Below are 18,216 nucleotides of genomic sequence, written 5' to 3'. Positions count from 1 at the left end.
CTTCAGTTTCTTCTGCTTGACATTTTTGTGAGTTTAACAACTAAATTTAACAATGATGACTTTTAAAGAATTCTAGTTAACATTCAAAATAGCATGCATGCATTGAACGGATATGTTTGTTATATTGAAAAACGCATAAACCTTGAATCATACTTTATTTCCGGATGTCAAGTAAGATAAACATTACCATCATGTGCAAGTGTCTATCCATAATTCTATTTTAGTGAGGTCGATGGAATTCAGCCGCCGCCCTCCAGTTCAGACTCCATCCATGGCTTCTGAAAACTATGGCGTAACCACACACGGGCTTCTCAGTGCCTGCAGCCCTATACACTACCATTCCATCCCATGCTGGAAACACCCACTGGCTCTCCATAGCCCCAGGCAGAGCATCAGCGTCCCCTACAAAGACCTTGACAATCCGACCGCCTCATGTGCTTCTCCCTGTGCACCCACACGATAGGCACTCTGGATTTCTGAGTTATGCCTACACTTGCCGTGTTCCTTTCCTCCTCAATGCCTTCACACACACTCTCCATGCTGCTCCAAAGCCCCTTCCTTCCCGTCCCTTCTCCACCAGAAAGAAAACATTTGCCATTTCCAGCTCAAATAAAACCTCTCCTGTGAAACCTGCGGGAAGTCTCCAATGGCTCCTTCTTCTGTGTTCCCACAGTAATTTATTTATAACTGTAATATTGTACTGTCCTTGGTTATTTTCTTTGTATTCTCCCCTTTCATCTTTGTACCTCAAGTGTCTATCACAGACTGGGTACTTAATATATGTTTAAGGAGGGAAAAAGGAAAGAAAAGGGGAATGCAAGGGACGAAGAGAGGAAGGAAAGGAGAAACGGTTTCCTCCTTTGACAGGAGGAGAGAACTATGGCAGACTTTTCGAGTTCCTTGTATAATAAAGACGTTAAAAGGTTATATTTTACAAAGTTAAATGACTACTGAATGCCTTGGAATTACAAACGAAACATATCTAAGTCTTACAGAATCATGCCAGTAATTAATTAAACGTATTATAATGGTAGTGTGGTGGGGTGACACATGCATGGGCTTTGAGCATGGATTGCATTTGAACGTTACTGATAGAAACTAGCAGCTATGTAACTTCCAGCATCCTCCCTTCCCTCGTCTGTAAATAATGTTAACTTAATGGCTTATGACGGGCTTATAATTATAAATTTTATAACTACTTAAGAGAAGGCCTTCAACAGAGTCTATAGAAAATTAATTACTACTTAAAGATTTTCCAGTTTTGTGTTATGATTTGAAACAGCAACAAAAAAATGAGAACGGTTCATTTATCCATGGCCATTAAAAATTTATTTGATTTCCATTACGAGAATCATTTCAAATTTGGTTCGATCACTATATATGTTAAGGAGGCTTTAAACATGTCTCCGCACAATCAATAGCCATAGGAAAACTCTCTGGAATAATAAAACTGAAATTAAAAACTTTCCCCTTTAAACACAAGGCACTGCTCTTATAAACACGGGCCAGGCGTCCAGCTTAATTTCTGACCAGCGCTTGACCAGTGCGGGCTGGCAGCTGAGCACATATTAGCATCACACTCTGACAACTGATGATCTCCTGATGGTGACTTTCAGCTGTTGTCAATATTATAAACAGATCTGTTCAACCTGTTTACATCCCCCTGAGCTGGCACAGTTTTCCTAATGCCGGTGGTACAGCAAGTTAGAATTGCAATAAGAAATGAATTTCATTTAGTCTGCAACTAAAAGGCCTGAGAAGTACCATCTAAGGCTTAAAACCAGTCTCCATTTAGCTTCAATTTCTGCTTTAAAGAGAGAAGGAATTTCTGCTACTGAAATTACTTTGAAACTCATGGCATAATCAAGTTTTTTTTCCTAGTCATTTTTGGCTTGTTTTTCCAATATAATTAGAATTTAATGATTCCTAATCTCCTCATATATGTATATAAAAGTTTCTGTCCTATGACAAGTTTGCATTTATTAAGAACAAGTCTATTCAGAGTATGGTTGCCGGATTCAGCAGATAAAAATACAGAATGTACATTTCAATTTGAGTTTCAGAAAAACAATGAATAATATTTTAGTACATGTATATCTTAATATTGCATGGGACATATTTACACTAAAATACACTAAAATATTATTCATTGTTTATCTTGGATCCAAATTTAATTGGATGTCCCTTATGTTACTTGGGAACCTTAAATTAGGGTATTTTAACAACTTGCATCTATAATTCAATAGGCGGGTCAAATTTACAACCAAGGTTCACCACAAATACTTTCCTATGGGTGGTCTCAACCGACAGAGTTGTTTTTTGGGGGTTGGGTCTGGGGTGGGAGGGCACGTTGGTTATAAAGGTATGTTTAGAGGCTCTGTCCCTTTTTCTCGATCAGTCTGAAGAATAACAGAATTTTGACGTCTGCTTGAGCCGCACCATAGCCAAGGTAAGGTGCCAGCTTCATTTTTAGTAATCACTTCAGAGATGTGGAGGCAGAAAGAAGAAACCATGACAGCCTTTCAAATATTTGCCAAAGATCTACAACCTCCTGTCCCATTTGCATTAGTTTACCTCCTTTAACAAGCCATTCCCCTTGTAGTCGAAACCTAACAGCCAGGCTCCTCCTCTAAAATCTCACTCTATTCACTGGCTTCCAGGCACCATCCTCCATCTGATGTGCTGGCCTCTCCCACTTGCACTGTTCTAATTTCCTCCATTATTCAATTCAATAAAAACATATGAAAGCAATAGGCAAGGTGAAGAGTTAATATTATCAAGTTGTTAATAGTCTGGTAGTTTGGGCTCGTTATTAAAAAAGGAAATTCATATTAAGGGAAATTTGCTGGACTTCAAAGGTTGAGAAGCATTGTTAGGGATGTTAGTAAAGGCCCAGCGAGAATGGGCTTGGCAATCAGAAATATTTAAGGTCTGCGTCAAAGCTCTACCCCTCATTGCTGAGTGACCTTTGGCATATTACCGAACCTCTCTGAATGTCATCTATAATTATCTATCTTAGATAATTGTTGCCAGGCTTAAAATGAAAGATCATAGGGAAAATACTTTATACAATGTGAGATATATTGATAAGCACTTAGGAAAAGGCAGCAATTACAGAGTAAAATGGTGAGGTTGTTACAAATATTTGTTGGAACTGGACCGCCGTGGTCTGCATACCAGATTTGTCATTTACCATCCATGCAAATTTTGGCAAATCACTCAGCCAATATGTGCCTCATTTCCTCACCTATATTATGGTACTAATACGTAATAGTATTGATCTCCTTAGAATTGTGGAGAGGACAAAATCGAGTAATTCATGTAAAACTCTTCCCATAAAAAAATTCATGTAAACCTCTACAGTGTCTGTAAGCACCTGAGAAATGTTCATTACTTTGATTATTGTCACCATCTTTGTCATTATTATGATTCCAGGAGGCAGTATGTCACATAAGTCTTAATGGGCTGGTAATTTTGAAACAAAAATATTAAGAAGAAATTCCCAGCTAGGGACAGCAAGAATAAGAGCAGGGAAAAACAGAGCAAGAAAAATGTGTTCAAGGGTCAGAAAATACAGTTTGATCAGAGAATAATTAAGTTGGTAAGAGAGCTGAAAATGGAAGGTCTGATTACAGAAGAGCTTGATACAAGAGTTCATTACACAAGCAGGCATCTTTCAAGGTTTTAGAACAGAGTAGTAATAGGATCACCATTGCATTATATTAACTTGACGGCATTGGCTTTGAGTAAACTAGAAGGAAACAGAGGCAAGAAGTTTACTTAGGGGTCTCTGTCTGCATTGTCAGTAAGAAGTCAGGAGAATACTCAGTTGTTTCCATGTCTTGGCCACCATGAATAATGCTGCAATGAAAATAGGGGTGCATATATCTTTATGGATAAATGTTTTCAGATTTTTGGGTAGATACCCAGGAGAGGGATTCCCGGGTCATATGGTAATTCTATTCTTGATTTTTTGAGGAACCTCCATACTGTTTTCCACAGTGGCTATACCAATTTATAATTCCCACCAGCCATGTACGATGGTTACTTTTTCTCCACAACCTCTGCAACACTTGTTATTGCTTGTTGATAACAGCCATTCTAACAGGTATGAGGTGGTATCTTGTCGTGGTTTTGATTTGTAGTTCCCTAATAGATAGTGAAGTTGAGGATCATTTCATACACAGATGATGTATTGTAGCATTATACACTTGAAACCTATATACTTTTATTAACCAATGTCACCCCAATAAATTTAATAATTAAAAAAAAAAAGTCAGGAGAGCCTGAACCTGGGCATTCCAAATATGTAGTAAAGAGGGAACAGGTTCCTGAGACTGTAGAACCAGAACTTACAGGATTTGGCAATTGTTTAGACGAGGAGGCTATGGAAAGGAAGCCAGAGAAGAAACTGCCTGAAAAGCAGATCAGAGGCAGACTGGTTGAATGACGGGTAATTGGGAGTTGAGAGCACAGATCATGCTTAAGCAAGGGAAAAGCTGGGTTGGGTCTAGACAGAGTAAGGTCTAGACACTTGCCATGAGAAGAGAGGAAGCTCAATAGGACTGAGGAATCCTATTGAGCCACCAAAAGCTGCTTTGTGAAAAAGAGTGCATCCATCAAGCAAAGCGGGAATGGGATAAAGCCGGATCAGTCTACAGGGGTCCCCATCCTAAAGGAAGTGCTGACCCCTTGGGGCTGAGCTTGGAGCTCCTCCTCTTTCCTCTGAGCACCCAGTGTAAACCCTCTTAGAGGTCTTATCATAGAGTAATGGAATGCTCTATCAGTCTGTCATACACACTGGTTTCTGGGCAAAAACTAATAGTGCCTATATTCTAAATAAGTATTTGAAGAATGAATGAATGAATGAATGAATGAATGAATGAATGAATGAACAATGTCGCGGCCCTGAGAACCTCAGTCCTCGATGTCACCTTTGCATCATAACACCCTTTCCAGCCTCACACACTAGCCTCTCATGCAAAGTCTCTGACTCATCCTGCCTCAAGTAGAGAGCAAATTACTTTGTTCTTTGTTGACTTGCTTTACTAGCATTCAAGCAGCATCATGGAATGCATAAACGGTTTTCAAAATGTGTTCCTAAAAGCCTTTGGGTTCCATGATTCATGTTATCACACCCCAACCCCACCCCTTAGTCCAGGGACCATCCAGAGTCATACACGGAGTGGGAAGGGAAAAGAATATCTAGCAGTCGTACTCAAATTGGTTAGTTAAATGAAACATCATTGTAAGATTTTGGTTTCAAAAAGGATTCTGGGGTTATTTTTAAGTTTAAAATACCTTACCTATCCTTTAAACTGCAAGCTTCATAGAAAGCCTAAGTTCTTTAGTTTATGTTGAAATTATTGCCCAAATATCTTAAATGGAAAAATACGATTCAAAACCCTTCCAGCATTCTACGTCTTCCTGCATACCCAAGTGGAGAAAAGTAAAGCAGTAGACATGTTCCCCTCTCTGAGTGTGGTTCATTTCCTGCAGCATCTTCTGTTTTCTAATCATGGACCTAAAGATTTATCCTCTCAGAAGCCAAGGAGCACATCAACACAGGTTGTTCCTGTGAAATTCAAAGGTTTAATTCAGTTTCACACTAACATTCTGTTTTAATTGGCTTGGGATGGGAGCCAGTCAAGCACTGGTGAGTGGAAGCTGACTCCTGAGAGCCAATTTATGCTTCTCTTCCCTACTCAGCATTCAGTGATCGCACGCTGGTAGCCTGAAATCCACCATGCTGGGAGTATTTACCCCACAGAAACCTGCAAATTCTACACATCAGGGCTTTAGTAGTAGTAGTAGTAGTAGTAGTAGTAGTTCCAGGTGTACAAAACAATATAATAATTAGACATTTATACCCCTCATAAAGTGATAACCCCTCTCCCCCAATCTACTACCCCTCTGACATCGTATATAGGTATTACAGTTCCATTGACTCTATTCCTTATGCTGTACTCCACATCCTGCGAATATCTATATCTATCTATCTATATCTATCTATCTATCTATCTATCTATCTATCTATCTATCTACATAAAACTATAGCTGACATTCATTATTACTCAGCTTCAGCTTCAGGTGTACACTGCAGTGGTCAGGCACCCACACTGTCCATGAAGTGGTCTCCCTAATAAGACAAGTGACCATCAGATACCCCACAAAATCTTTACATTATTGATTATATTCCCCAAACTGACTTCGTATTCCCATGGCAAACTTGTGGTTGCCGATTGTGCTTTCTAATCTCCTCACCTTCTCCCTCATCCCCATCCCTCACCCATCTAGCAACCCTCAGTTTTACATCTGTATCTCTGAGACTGTTTCTGATTAGTTTGCTCATTTATTCTATTCTTTAGATTCCACAAATAAGTGAAATCATATGGTATTGTCACATCAGGGCTTTTTTTCCTGCTCAGAGATCCAGCATATCAGCACACAGTTAAATTTTTATATTCCCTAGAAGGAATTAATACACAACTGACCTTGAGAACTACTGCAAAGAAACACTAAACAAGTTAATTTGGGGAGTGGGAGGGGCATCTAATATGTCTGCAATTACATATTAGCGGCCTCACTAACATACAATATTTTGTCACTCAATGCGCTTCAAAAATTTATGTATAAGCTGTATTTTCAATTGACTCAAATCTGTAATATTAAAAGGGAGTTTGCTAATTTTTTCATTAAAAGTTTAATTGTAATTTTGGAATCATAGGATTTGAGTGCTGAAGGGAATTTAAGAAGCAATCTTCTCCAACTCTTTCCGAGTTAAAACAAGCAATCAAACAAAAAAAAACAGAACACTAAGATCATAGAAACTGACACTCACTTATATACTCTACTTTATGTAAAGGCAGTGCTAGAATTATAATGTCTGCCTGAGACCTGACCATCTGAATTTCCATATGAGTTAAATGGTCGATTTGTTTAATTACAAAAGAGAAAGAAACACAGTTCTATTATGACTTCTCAATTGTAGTCTTGAGGGACCTGTTTGAGTGGTGATAAGGTCCATGACACACACACACACACACACACACACACACACACACACACACCAAATAAACAAAAAAAAACGCTCATCCTTCCAAATAAAATTGTCAACACACAGTCTGAGTGAAACAATTAAATAGAGCACCTATTTCCATACCTCGTCATTTCAATAAAGCAAATACTTGTCTCGAAATCATCTCTCAGGGAAAGAATGCTTCGCTTCTCACGGGGTATTGAACTCTTACCCCAGATTAGAGTATTGCTATCACAGTTCCCTAAGCATATAACCTTGGGCACTGATGAAAAAATAATACATGACTGGTTAGTCTTTTTAACCATATTAAAGAGAAGGTAGAAACACCATACCCAGGCAAGAAGCAACAGATTTCGTTTCACTGTTCCGCAGTATCCTAACATCCCCACAATGATCAGGAAACAGCAAACAGCAATCATGACCGGATGAACCACAGGAAAGTAAGTCAAGATGACGGCCTCCTCTACCCTGAAAGAAGAACAATAGTGTCACATTATAAATACAATAGAATCAAAAGGCACCCAAGACATAGTACCAGGCACAATTGTGATTTCTGTTAATAACCCTGTAAGCAATTCATGCCTCAACACCGATGAATATATTGCTATTTTCAACATCAGTGTGCTATCACCAATTTGCTTGCTTGTTTTATTTTTGTTTTGTTTTTTATACAAGGGGTACCTTCCTACCTCAACTCATTTAAAATATAAGATAGGGCTCCTTAATAAGAAGTCGATCTCCTATTACCTCTGAAGCCTCAGCCCGAAGAAACCACACTGGACCCTCAGCTATTTTCCAGCTGAGAAGACCCTCCTCCCTCCTCTTTCCTGATTTTGGGCTCCATGTACAGCACTTTCTTTCTCCCTGACAACTGACGCTTCTCAAGAGGTGAACAATTGGTATGTAAAGTGAAGTTGGTCTACATTAAAAGAAAGAGGGAAAGAGAGAGATGATTTTTGCTAGAAAACTAGGAAAAATATCACTAACTACAACCATAATAGTAAAAGTAATAATAATGATAAAAATTACCATTGCTAAACTCTACTATGTTGAAGACTTTACAAAAATGTATCTCAGTTAACCATTAAGACATTTCAGAGGGGTATATATTACCCCATTCAGAGGTAAAAAAAAAAATTGAGGATGGGAGAAGTCAAGTAATTTGCCCCTTGTGAAGTTAGTGGATCAACCTTTGAAATTTGAGAACAAAATGGCATTGGTGGGTTTGGTTTTCATTTCGCTCAGGAATATGAAAGTAAGAAGGTTGGCAGTGAATTTTACAGACAAAAGTAGCAATGCTGTCCTTTATACGCAAATGTGACACCTAGGACACACTGTCAGGACTAGCGACTGGCTAATTACCATACCCAGGAATGAATGTTCTCTAGGACCAGCAGCACACCACCTTAATGAGAATGCTGGAAAATGCAAGCCTCTGTAACAAAGGTTGCCAGGGGCAGGGAAAACTTTCTAAATGATTGTGGAAGGGCACTACCATCTAAATAGCTGAGGGCAAAGTTACCTAGAAACTAGTGCCTGAGGAAACCTGATGAAAGAAATCAATCATTAATTGTAGAACCTACCTTGTCTCTGCAGTTAAAGTCAGAACATTATTTAGGTAGTCCCTCATCCAAGCAGAAACTGCCAGCACGCTGATGGACATTAACTGGAAGGAAAAAAATACAATTTGGTTACCAAGGATTTATGCAGCACGTCTGCCACATTAATAGTAAAAAAATAAAAAATAAAAATAAAAAATAATTAAGGATTTTTGTTACATAATCATTATGATTTCTCCTAATTACCATTTACCACCTGTTGAAATTTATTATTACTATAAATAACTGCTATTCCATCTTTTAATCATGTCATAGCCACTAAATAGAATGTCACTCAATAGGACACAGGTAGCTATACTATTAAATGGCAGATTTCTGGTTTAGCACAGGAATTGAACATGATGAAGAGGCCCCAGAACAACTAAAGTATCAAATGTACAAGATGAGCTTGAAACATGTCATACGGAAAAGCAAGGAAGCAAGCCAAAACTACTGATGTTGTCAAAAACAGTCACAGGAGCTAACTTGAAAGGGCTTCCATTGACTAACGTTCGAACAATTTGAACATCAAAATACTACTACTACTAATAATGAATGCATGGTTTCAAACATCCAATATGCTAAAATATCTTAATTCATAATAATACTAAAAAAAGCACCTCACTGGCCATCTTTGGATACTCATTATTCAGAAAACTGATAAGAATCCAATATTTATCCTATCTTTCCTATACAAACTAAAGAACCAAACACTTAATGAAAGTTTTTATAGATGAATCTCTGCTAATATGTGAAGAAAGCATGATAGAGTATCACGATTTAACAACCCCTTCTGAAATGATAAATTTCTAGGCAAAGATCCCCAATAGCTGCCAGAATTATCAGGTCAGTGGTTCTCAGTCCTGTCTGTACGTCAAAGTCACCTAGGACTTCTAACAAAATGACTGAGCCCAGATCCACCTTGGACCAATTCTTGGGACAGGAGCCAAGGTGTCAGAAATATGTAAAGGATCCATAGATGTTCTAATGTGTAGTCAGGGCTGAGAATTAGTGTCACATGAAAGGCTGACGGGGACTTTTAGAATAGAGAGATTAGGCTGACGTAAAATACCGGACCCCCACTAATCAGTCTTAGTACCAAAAAAAGGGACAACCAGATATAATGTCTCCCGATATGATGCAATCAGAAGTACCCAGCGATACCTTTGAAATATTTTTACCTAAAAGTCAAACCTGAATTGAATCAAGGTTCCAGATCTGTCACTTTTATAGGAAACATAGGGAATAGCTTTAAACTTGTTAAATGCCACCAGGGGGATGCAATCAGCAAAATCAAGAATATGAGAAATTTTACGAGAGAAATGATCTCATTTCTTCAATTAAAAAACAAAAAAATCCTGGCAAGTGGAATAAAAAGAAAGGAGAAACCATAATAAATTAAGAGACTTAAGAGATTATCCAGTGCAATCTGTTGACCTGCACTGAATCCTGATTCAAACAAACCAACCACAAGGAGACATTTATGAGTTGACTGGAGACATTTTAACGTGACTGGATATTTGAAAATATTAAAAAATTACTATTTATTATTTTAGATATGGCAATGGTATTAAGGTTTCTGTAAAAAGATCCTTATCTTTCAGAGATATATACTGAATGGTTTGGTAAATAGTCATGACGCATGGGGGTTGGGTGGGAAGTGGAGGCTATGGTGGTAATCATTGAAACTGGGTGATAGGCAAATGGAGATTAATTATGCTGTGCTTTTTACTTTTGTGTGTTTTACATTGTTCGTAATTCAAGTTTGTTTGTTTGTTTTTGTTTTTTTAAAGTGTAACTATCTAGAACATGTTCAAAAAGAGTCTTCCTGGGAAGCTTTTCCAAAAGCTGAAGGTCAACCCCTCCGTTCAGAAGGTCTTTCCTATTTTGATGAACATTTTTCTAAAATGCACCTTATACTTACCTTCTTAAGTATAACATAGTGCAATTCTACCTCATTTGACTTGTAATAATTTCTGGTACCTTAGTGAACACTAATTACCTTTATGTGTTACAGATTAACTTTAAGTGATGAAGTAATGAATAAGGTAGGAACGTGTCTGTACTGACTCAAGCAGTGGCCATGAAACATGCTTTCTGGATAAAGGCTCCAAGGTGAGCAACACACATGCAGCTCTGTGACCTCTGGTACAGCCAAGTATAGCTACCTGCTTCGAAGGTCAGCTTGTGAATTCATTTGGCCTTCATTCAGTTGCAAACATTTACTCAACACCTACTGTCTGCCTTGTACTGTCTGTGCTAGCATCAGAGACTCAGCAATGAATCACAGAAGCAAGATAGCAGCTTTTGTGGAACCTCTTGTGAGACACAAGGAACACATATATAAATCAGATAATTATAGACTGGAAATAGGACCGTGAAGCATAGAAAAGCAACGTAGCCTGTTCAAGGTCTTACAGACTCTAAGTGGCAGAGCTAGGATTCAAATCCAGGCCTTCAGTCTTTGGAGCTTTAGGTTTAGTCACTAACTGCCCTCCAAGTTTAGAGATGAGCATGAGAATTTCCACGGGCAGGGAGGAGACTTGCCTGGACAGCATGCAGGCTTCCTTTAGGGAAAGAAAAAAAAAAAAAGAGGGTGGGAAGGTAGTCTGTAGTGGTTAGGCTCAGTCGGAATGTCTGAAGTATAATCTTTGGTGAATAAAGGCTAAGTGATCGACGGTCTAAAACATGTTAGAAACCCTGGGACCACAGTTCAGAGGAGAATTAGACCAGTTACTGCTAGCCTCATTTCTGTTAGGAATGAAGAACAGATTGTATCCCTAATAAAATTACGCAGTGTATTAACCATGCTTCCAGCTTCTGTAAACTTAATGCTTTAACATCTGTTCCACCTGCTTATGCTGGACACACCTTGGTCTGGACAAACTGATAACATGCTTGAGTTACCTTGTCTTGACCTGCCTTCCACCCATCTATGGGAGTCCTTCTCCCAGGGATGCACTTCTCATTTTCAAATACAAACCAACCAATCGGAGCCCACACCCCCAACCACCTCCTTTACTGAGTTCTCTCACTCTGGGCCACTCTACACCTGCCCTAATCACCCCAAGGTCCAGATACCAGACGACTAGAGACAGTCCCTACACTCCAGAGGCTGTTGAATTATTCACACTAGCCAATCCAAAGCTTACTTACCCTGCCTCACCTGTTCCTTCTCCAGGAAGCCACGATAAAAGTACTTGCCCGGGTTCCTCACCTCTGCTTGTGATGGACCCCAGTGCTTCCCTTGTCCCGCTGTAACGAGGCATGTACTCTCTTGGGATCTGTGAGCAAATAAACTACCTTTTCAATGGCAGTTGTCTCCTGAAGTGTTGGCCTCTAAATAATAATAGAACCTATTGAAACACACAGGGCTAGCAGGGAACCATGGACTACTACTTAATTAAATACGAGGCTATGTGTTCTCCCTCTGCTTGGCTATTTGCTTGGCTACTAGACCGGGAGGTCTAGTAATGTGTTATTTTATTTAATTACCTCAAAGTCTCTTGTAGTTATAAATAATTCTTTCCTCTCTTTATGATTGATTCTTCAAAGTAATAATTGACCTTGGTTTCTCCATCCTCTAATTTTTACCACGCTGTTTAGCCAATTTTCAATATCATTGCTCTAAGACAGTGTCAATAATAAATTATCAGATTCTGCACTTTGTATAATATATTATCAGTTGTTGTCATTATGCACAGTTCTATATATAACAAAAAAGAAAATGTATTTCTTATAAATGACACATTCCAAAAGATTTCTAATGTGATGCAACAGTTAAGAGCATGGCTTTTGAAGTCATTCTTCCATCTAAAACATAGGTATTGATCAGCAGCTGCTTGCCAGGTACTGTGCGACGTGATGGAGACACACTGGTGGGCGATAACACACCATCTCTATTCTACGGTGAAATTTACTAAATGAAGAGCACACAGATGAATCAACTCAGCAGACATATAAATGCGTAACTGCAAACAGTAGTAAGTACTGGGAAGAAAAAATACAAGTTGCTACAAGAACTCCTTTTGGGGTGACTGACCTGTTCCATGGGGTCAAAAGGACTTCTCTAAGAGAGCTGGGAACTGGATAATTACCAAGCTCATCAGGGAAAAGGAGGTTAAAAAGAACATTCCAGTCAGAAAGAACAGCCAAGGTCCCAGGGTGGAAGGCATCATCGTACGTTCAAAGAAGGGAAACTGGCATGTGGTAAGAATAGAAAGCCAGGCAGGGGAACGATCACAGTCTTAGAGGTCATTTTAAGGCATATAGTCTTGACCATAAGGACAGCCAGAAGCCACTGAATCAAAAAGCCTTGGTTTGAATTCCAGCTCTGCTCCTTTTTAGCTATATAACTTTGGGTGTGTCATTTATTCTTTCCTAAGCCCTGTTTCCTCACATATATGATGTTATAATAGTAAGTCCAACTTCATAGAGGATTTATGTGATGAGAAAACAGAGTAGGATTCTTATACACAGTATCTATTAGGTTGGTGCCAAAGTAATTGTGGTTTTTGCAATTATTTTTAACCTTTTAAACCACAATTACTTTGGCACCAACCTAATATTTTTATCTTAAGTCACTTTTGACCTCAGGGCTTTCTCTTAATCTTTCTTAGCTTACGAGACAAGACACCTCTAAAATCAGTTCAAAATGGAAACTTCATGAATTGGAAGGTCTAACAAATGGGTAAAGGTGGAAGTGCTGTAACACAGCTACCTACTGGTCTTTCACGGCTATTCTCAATTTTAATGTCTCTAAAACTAAACCCATCGCCATTCTCTGGTAACCTGTGTGTCCCTCCTCCTGTTTTTCCTATCTCAATGAATGGTATAATCAGTGCTTCAATCACAAAAACTGGCAACTTGGCAGGCAGCCTGAACCTCTCCCTCTTCCTCAGGCCAACATCTAATTACATTCAAGTGCTACAGATTGTTCCTGCAACACGTCTGGTGAATTCGTCCCCATTTCCTGCTACTTCTGGCTAGTTCAGGCCCTCAGTCTCTTGCCAGGCAGCTCCAATCACCTTATATTAGAACTCTCCAGATGAGATTCCACCTCAAATTCACCCTTCAGTTAGTTACTTTATAAAACAAAGATCAAGTTCTTCTGCTTATAACGTTCTAAATGCTGCCCCTTATGGCTCCTTCCCAACTCTTACGTCTACTTCCCCCAACTCTCTCCTAGAAAATAAAGGTTAAACTCTTCAGCAGGGCACACAGTCCCTGGGCGATCACTCTTTAATCTGTTTCCTGCCAGCTCCTTCCCACACACATTCTATACCTGGATGACAAAAAGCCTGCTTGCACTTCTCCAGTCTGTACCACGCAGGTCTCCCAAAGCCCCCACGTCTTTGCCCATGTAGTTCCCTCTGCCAGGAATGCTATTCTGCCCCAATCTTTCCATCTTCATGGGCACCTTATCCTGAAAGACAGGCTCAAATACCAGCTAAAGTGTAAAGATGTCCTCCCAACTCCCTTTCCCCAGTCAGCGCTCTTGTACAGACTTCAGAGAGCAGGTATCTATAGCTTCCTATTATATTTTACCCTCCTGTCTCCCTCCTCTAGGGACACAGACCACTGCTTACTGCGCATTGCACAGCAGAGAACCAGGCCCAGGAGTGAGGCCCAATATATGTTAGATGAGTGACGAGAAAAATAATTAAATTAAAGGGAGATGATTTCAACTTGCTAGATAAACTATTAGAGAACTTTAGCAAAATGAGAGGATGCTTTAAGAAGAATGAAGCTTTCTACATCACTGGAAGCTTTCCAGTAGAGAGATGCTTGCTGAATTACAAGATCAGAGATTTATGTATCAGGTCAGAAGCTGGCTTAAGTGTTCTCAAAAGTCCTTTCAGCTACAAACTGTGCGTCCTACTTAGCCCTACTGTTTTTGTTTTTTGGTTTTTGATTTTCACAGTAGTAACCCAAGCATCGTAGCTGTACACAGAACATTAGTCAAAATAAATAATATCAACCCAAAGCCTTATCTTATAGTAAACAAGCAACTCTGAGCAGAAACTGCTTTTTTTTATGACAGTATTTCCAGCCACATTAAACACCTGAGCAGTTTCATTCTCAAAGAGTGATTTTATATACTGGGGTTGAGAAAATAATAACAGTAACAACAAATATAGTTGAAGTTATAGGGAGAAACTAAGCTCAAATGAGATGAGGTCATTTCAATGACTAATCCTGACGTTATTAAATCTAGAAGCACTAATTATGCAAGTAATTCAGGACTCCTTACTAATAATGGTATTTTCTACTAATTTTCCAGGTGAAAGGAATTCTTCAACTGTCATTCATCATGATTAAATCATTAGGAGCAATGTACCATAGTTATCACATGTAACTAGCTTTATAGCTTCCTACATTGTCTCCACATTGCAAAATATTATTTGTAGTTCAAGGAAATATTTAGAAAATAACACAAATATTACTTTAGAGAAATATATTGAATATACTACTTAGCAGGATATTTGTCATATCCTTCCTTGCAAAACATTTAGAAAATGCTAGTTCTTAACAAATATTTATAAGTATGATGTTTGCTGTGTTGGAGATATATTCTGGTTTTGCTTGAATCTAATTATGTAAAAACAAGTATTGAATCAAGTTGTTTTCTAAATCAGAATTTTATGTGTATGCACATTCCCTAAATTTATTATGAAATGTATATGTGTAGCTTCCAGCACATGGTAAGGTCACAGTCAAAAAACAGATTTCCAAATCCTTCAACTGTCTGCCCCCGTAATACATGGTCTCATATAAGGTGACAGTGACACCAATCATTTCTGTTCAAGGCTGACAGATATCTAAAACCACCTACCTGAACTTTTCCTTGTATGTCAAGTCTGTTAGAAAAGAAAGAGCAAATGCAGAAAAGAAACTGGGAACGTACAATTCTGTCTCTACAGAGAACTTAGAGAAGCAATTCAGACTTCCCACACCTCTTTTACTCTTAAAAATGGAGAGATTGGACTAGGTGCTTTTAAAATTCCCTTTAGAAAAAAAAAGGATTCCATTGTTATCTATTGAAATGTAAAGGTAAATCAATTCTCGATTATTTGGAGGCTGGCAGCCCAATATCAGCCCTCCCCAGTAACATGTCTGTTTCATGTCCCCGTGCCTGCTCCCCTCTGCTCCCGGTCAGTTATGCCTTCCCAGGTCTTTCTATTAGGCATGAGCAGTGGGGGGAAAAAGAGTAAACAGGGAACACTATTGGAGAATACTGTGGAAAAACAGGCAATGTAAGTGCTGGCTGAAATGAGTTCTGAAGATTACTTGTGGGTATCATTTAAGCATCAGCATCTATTAATTAGAGCTGAATCAATCAATAGCACCCTGGAGCTGTTCTGACTAATAGTTTTTATAGATCATTATGCTGCCTATCGATGGGGAGACCATCCATCCTTCTCTGCCCAGGCTCTAAGCCTCTGATATCCTGGCATAATTAGTAGTAGCAAAATCCCCTTCACTTAAATTGTCCTGGTTTCCATGACAAATTATTTTACCCTACAGGGACTTCAGGTAAAAGAAGGGCGAAAACGCCTCCTTCTGCACTGCTGCTGCTATGCAGTCTAATGGCAGTAAACTCCACCTACACTTCCCCAAGGGCCCGGCCTGTGATTGCTCTCCATGGGAACAGATGAGTGAGGGGACACTGCTCCAGTCTGCAGCGGGACGTTTGACCAGGAATCCTCCAGGCCCTTCTCCTCAGAAGGCATTTTTCAAGAAGCATGCAGTTTACCTGTCTTTGTCAGCTGAGCAACACTATAAAAAAATGCATCGGCTTTGTCCCCGAAATAAAAGCTTATTTTTAAAAAGCACTAACATTTGTTGGAGGGCTTTCCACTATTCCTTAGGAAAAGTTAAAGAAAATTGGAATGCCTTTCACAGTATAAAGTTGAGGGCATCAACTTAGAAAATAGCACTTGAACGTGCCTATCTGAATGCCATGGGCATGCAAATGTCTACTTGCCAAGAACTCCTGTAGGGTGTGCGTGGGTCAGACACCTACAGCGTCTGCAAGACGCCCAGCAAAAAAGAAAAAGAACACTGAGCCTTCCACTGTTTCTTTGACTTTGCATATTTCCCCAAAGTGTGCACGAGGTCTCCTGACCACTTTTTAAGCTTTCTTTTATAAGTTTCTTTTCATAGTTCATCAGGGTAGTCCCTCTCTATTGCTACCATATTTAGTAATCGCAAGTGAAAAACAATGCCTCTTATCTGCTGATGAGAAATGGGAGCTTAAAACTATGAATATGGCATTGTATTTTTAGAAAATAATAAGCATATTTGACGAATGTTAAGGGTGCACCGATTTCAGGAATTTCCAAAGAAAACCATACTTATCCATATATTTGTAATAGCAGAAAATGACCATCTAAGAACGGCAAACTCTCCTATCATAAACCCGCAGAAGCTGTCATTTAACTGGAGGAAAGCGTTCACTTATTTAGATAATATGCCATCTAAAGAGTAAAAGTGTGATAAATTTGAAGTAAAGATAACACAGTTAAACATGGTCTCAAATGAGTTGTAGGGGCAGTTTACTCATACGTACCAGGCCCCACACGCCCTCCCCTTTACAGACCCACCACACTCGTGACAAACCTACAAGGTCCAGTGTCTGTCTGCCAACCCCAGGAGAGCTATCCAGGGATCGTGCTTCTTTGTAACGTGGAAGGACCACTCAATAGATGGCAAATCAAGGTGACTGGATGCCCAGCGATGAAGAGAAGGCAGAGTATTTGTGATTTGGAATGTGCTATGGATTGTTTCCTCTTAGACATGTCTGCACCTCACACTTAAAATACTTTTTAACTAAAAAATAATCATCATCATCATCACACAGTTTGATTTTCAACTCCCAGAACAATAGGACAAAATTAGTAGATCCCCAGTGTTTCCCCAATTAAGATTTATTTTTCTTTTCCCTAAAATCCTTGTGTGTTAGAGAATGGGAGAGAGTATAGTAGAAATAGATGGGGAAAAGTCTATTAAAACTGAAAAGTTTAAAGCTATAGGTCTTCCTTTCTTTTTGTTTTTTTTACATGGACTATATATAATTTATTCTTAAATTAACTCAATGTATTACATACTTTATGAACATGATTTACAAATTAGGAAAATGAACATCAGAAAAGTTAGTAGCCAATTCCTTAGGTAGAGATATGTAGGAAGACATGCCCAATAGTTGATTACGAAGAACTAAAACAAGATGGTGGGCGATTGAGTATGTATTTCTTGAGGTGTTTTTTTTGTTTTGTTTTTTGAGGCGGGCACAGCTCACAGTTGCCCGTGCGGGGATCAAACTGGCAACCTTGGTGTTGTCAGCACCACACTCTAACCAACTGAGCTAACAGGCCACCCCTGTATTTCCTGAGTTTTAAAATGCACATTGAAATTTTATAGAAATGAAGATATATTTGAGCTTTCGTTAACTCAAGTATGTAACATAGTGGCAGGTCCATTAACATGATGTGAAACTATTCCAGCTTAGGACTTACTCTTCCTGGTCCGGTTGCCACCATCATATGGCTTACAAAGACAAAAAGGCTACAGCTCTTG

At 39.0% G+C, this 18,216-nt stretch overlaps 1 protein-coding gene across 8 annotated transcripts in view; it reads right to left on the bottom strand.

The window, feature by feature from the left end:
* Positions 1-18,216, bottom strand: part of TSPAN12 (tetraspanin 12) — a 93,439-nt gene that overhangs the window by 44,564 nt on the left and 30,659 nt on the right. For 6 of the 8 annotated variants that reach the window (XM_074315668.2, XM_074315667.2, XM_019750029.3 and 3 more), the window contains 2 exons: positions 8,623-8,705; positions 7,372-7,507 (listed from right to left, as the gene is read on the bottom strand). In XM_074315668.2, the coding sequence (XP_074171769.1) occupies positions 7,372-7,507; positions 8,623-8,705 (219 nt within the window). Of the gene's footprint in view, positions 1-7,371; positions 7,509-8,622; positions 8,706-11,793; positions 11,850-18,216 lie in introns of those variants that run through there. The other 2 variants (XM_074315672.2, XM_088799957.1) reach the window with 2 other exon arrangements.

The sequence above is a fragment of the Rhinolophus sinicus genome, chromosome 8 (genome assembly GCF_057876585.1).
Source record: "Rhinolophus sinicus isolate RSI-liver-muscle chromosome 8, RSI-T2T, whole genome shotgun sequence".
NCBI classification, from domain to species: Eukaryota; Metazoa; Chordata; class Mammalia; order Chiroptera; family Rhinolophidae; genus Rhinolophus; species Rhinolophus sinicus.
Note: the sequence above shows the minus strand (reverse complement) of the source record. Positions and strands in the feature narration are given on the sequence as shown.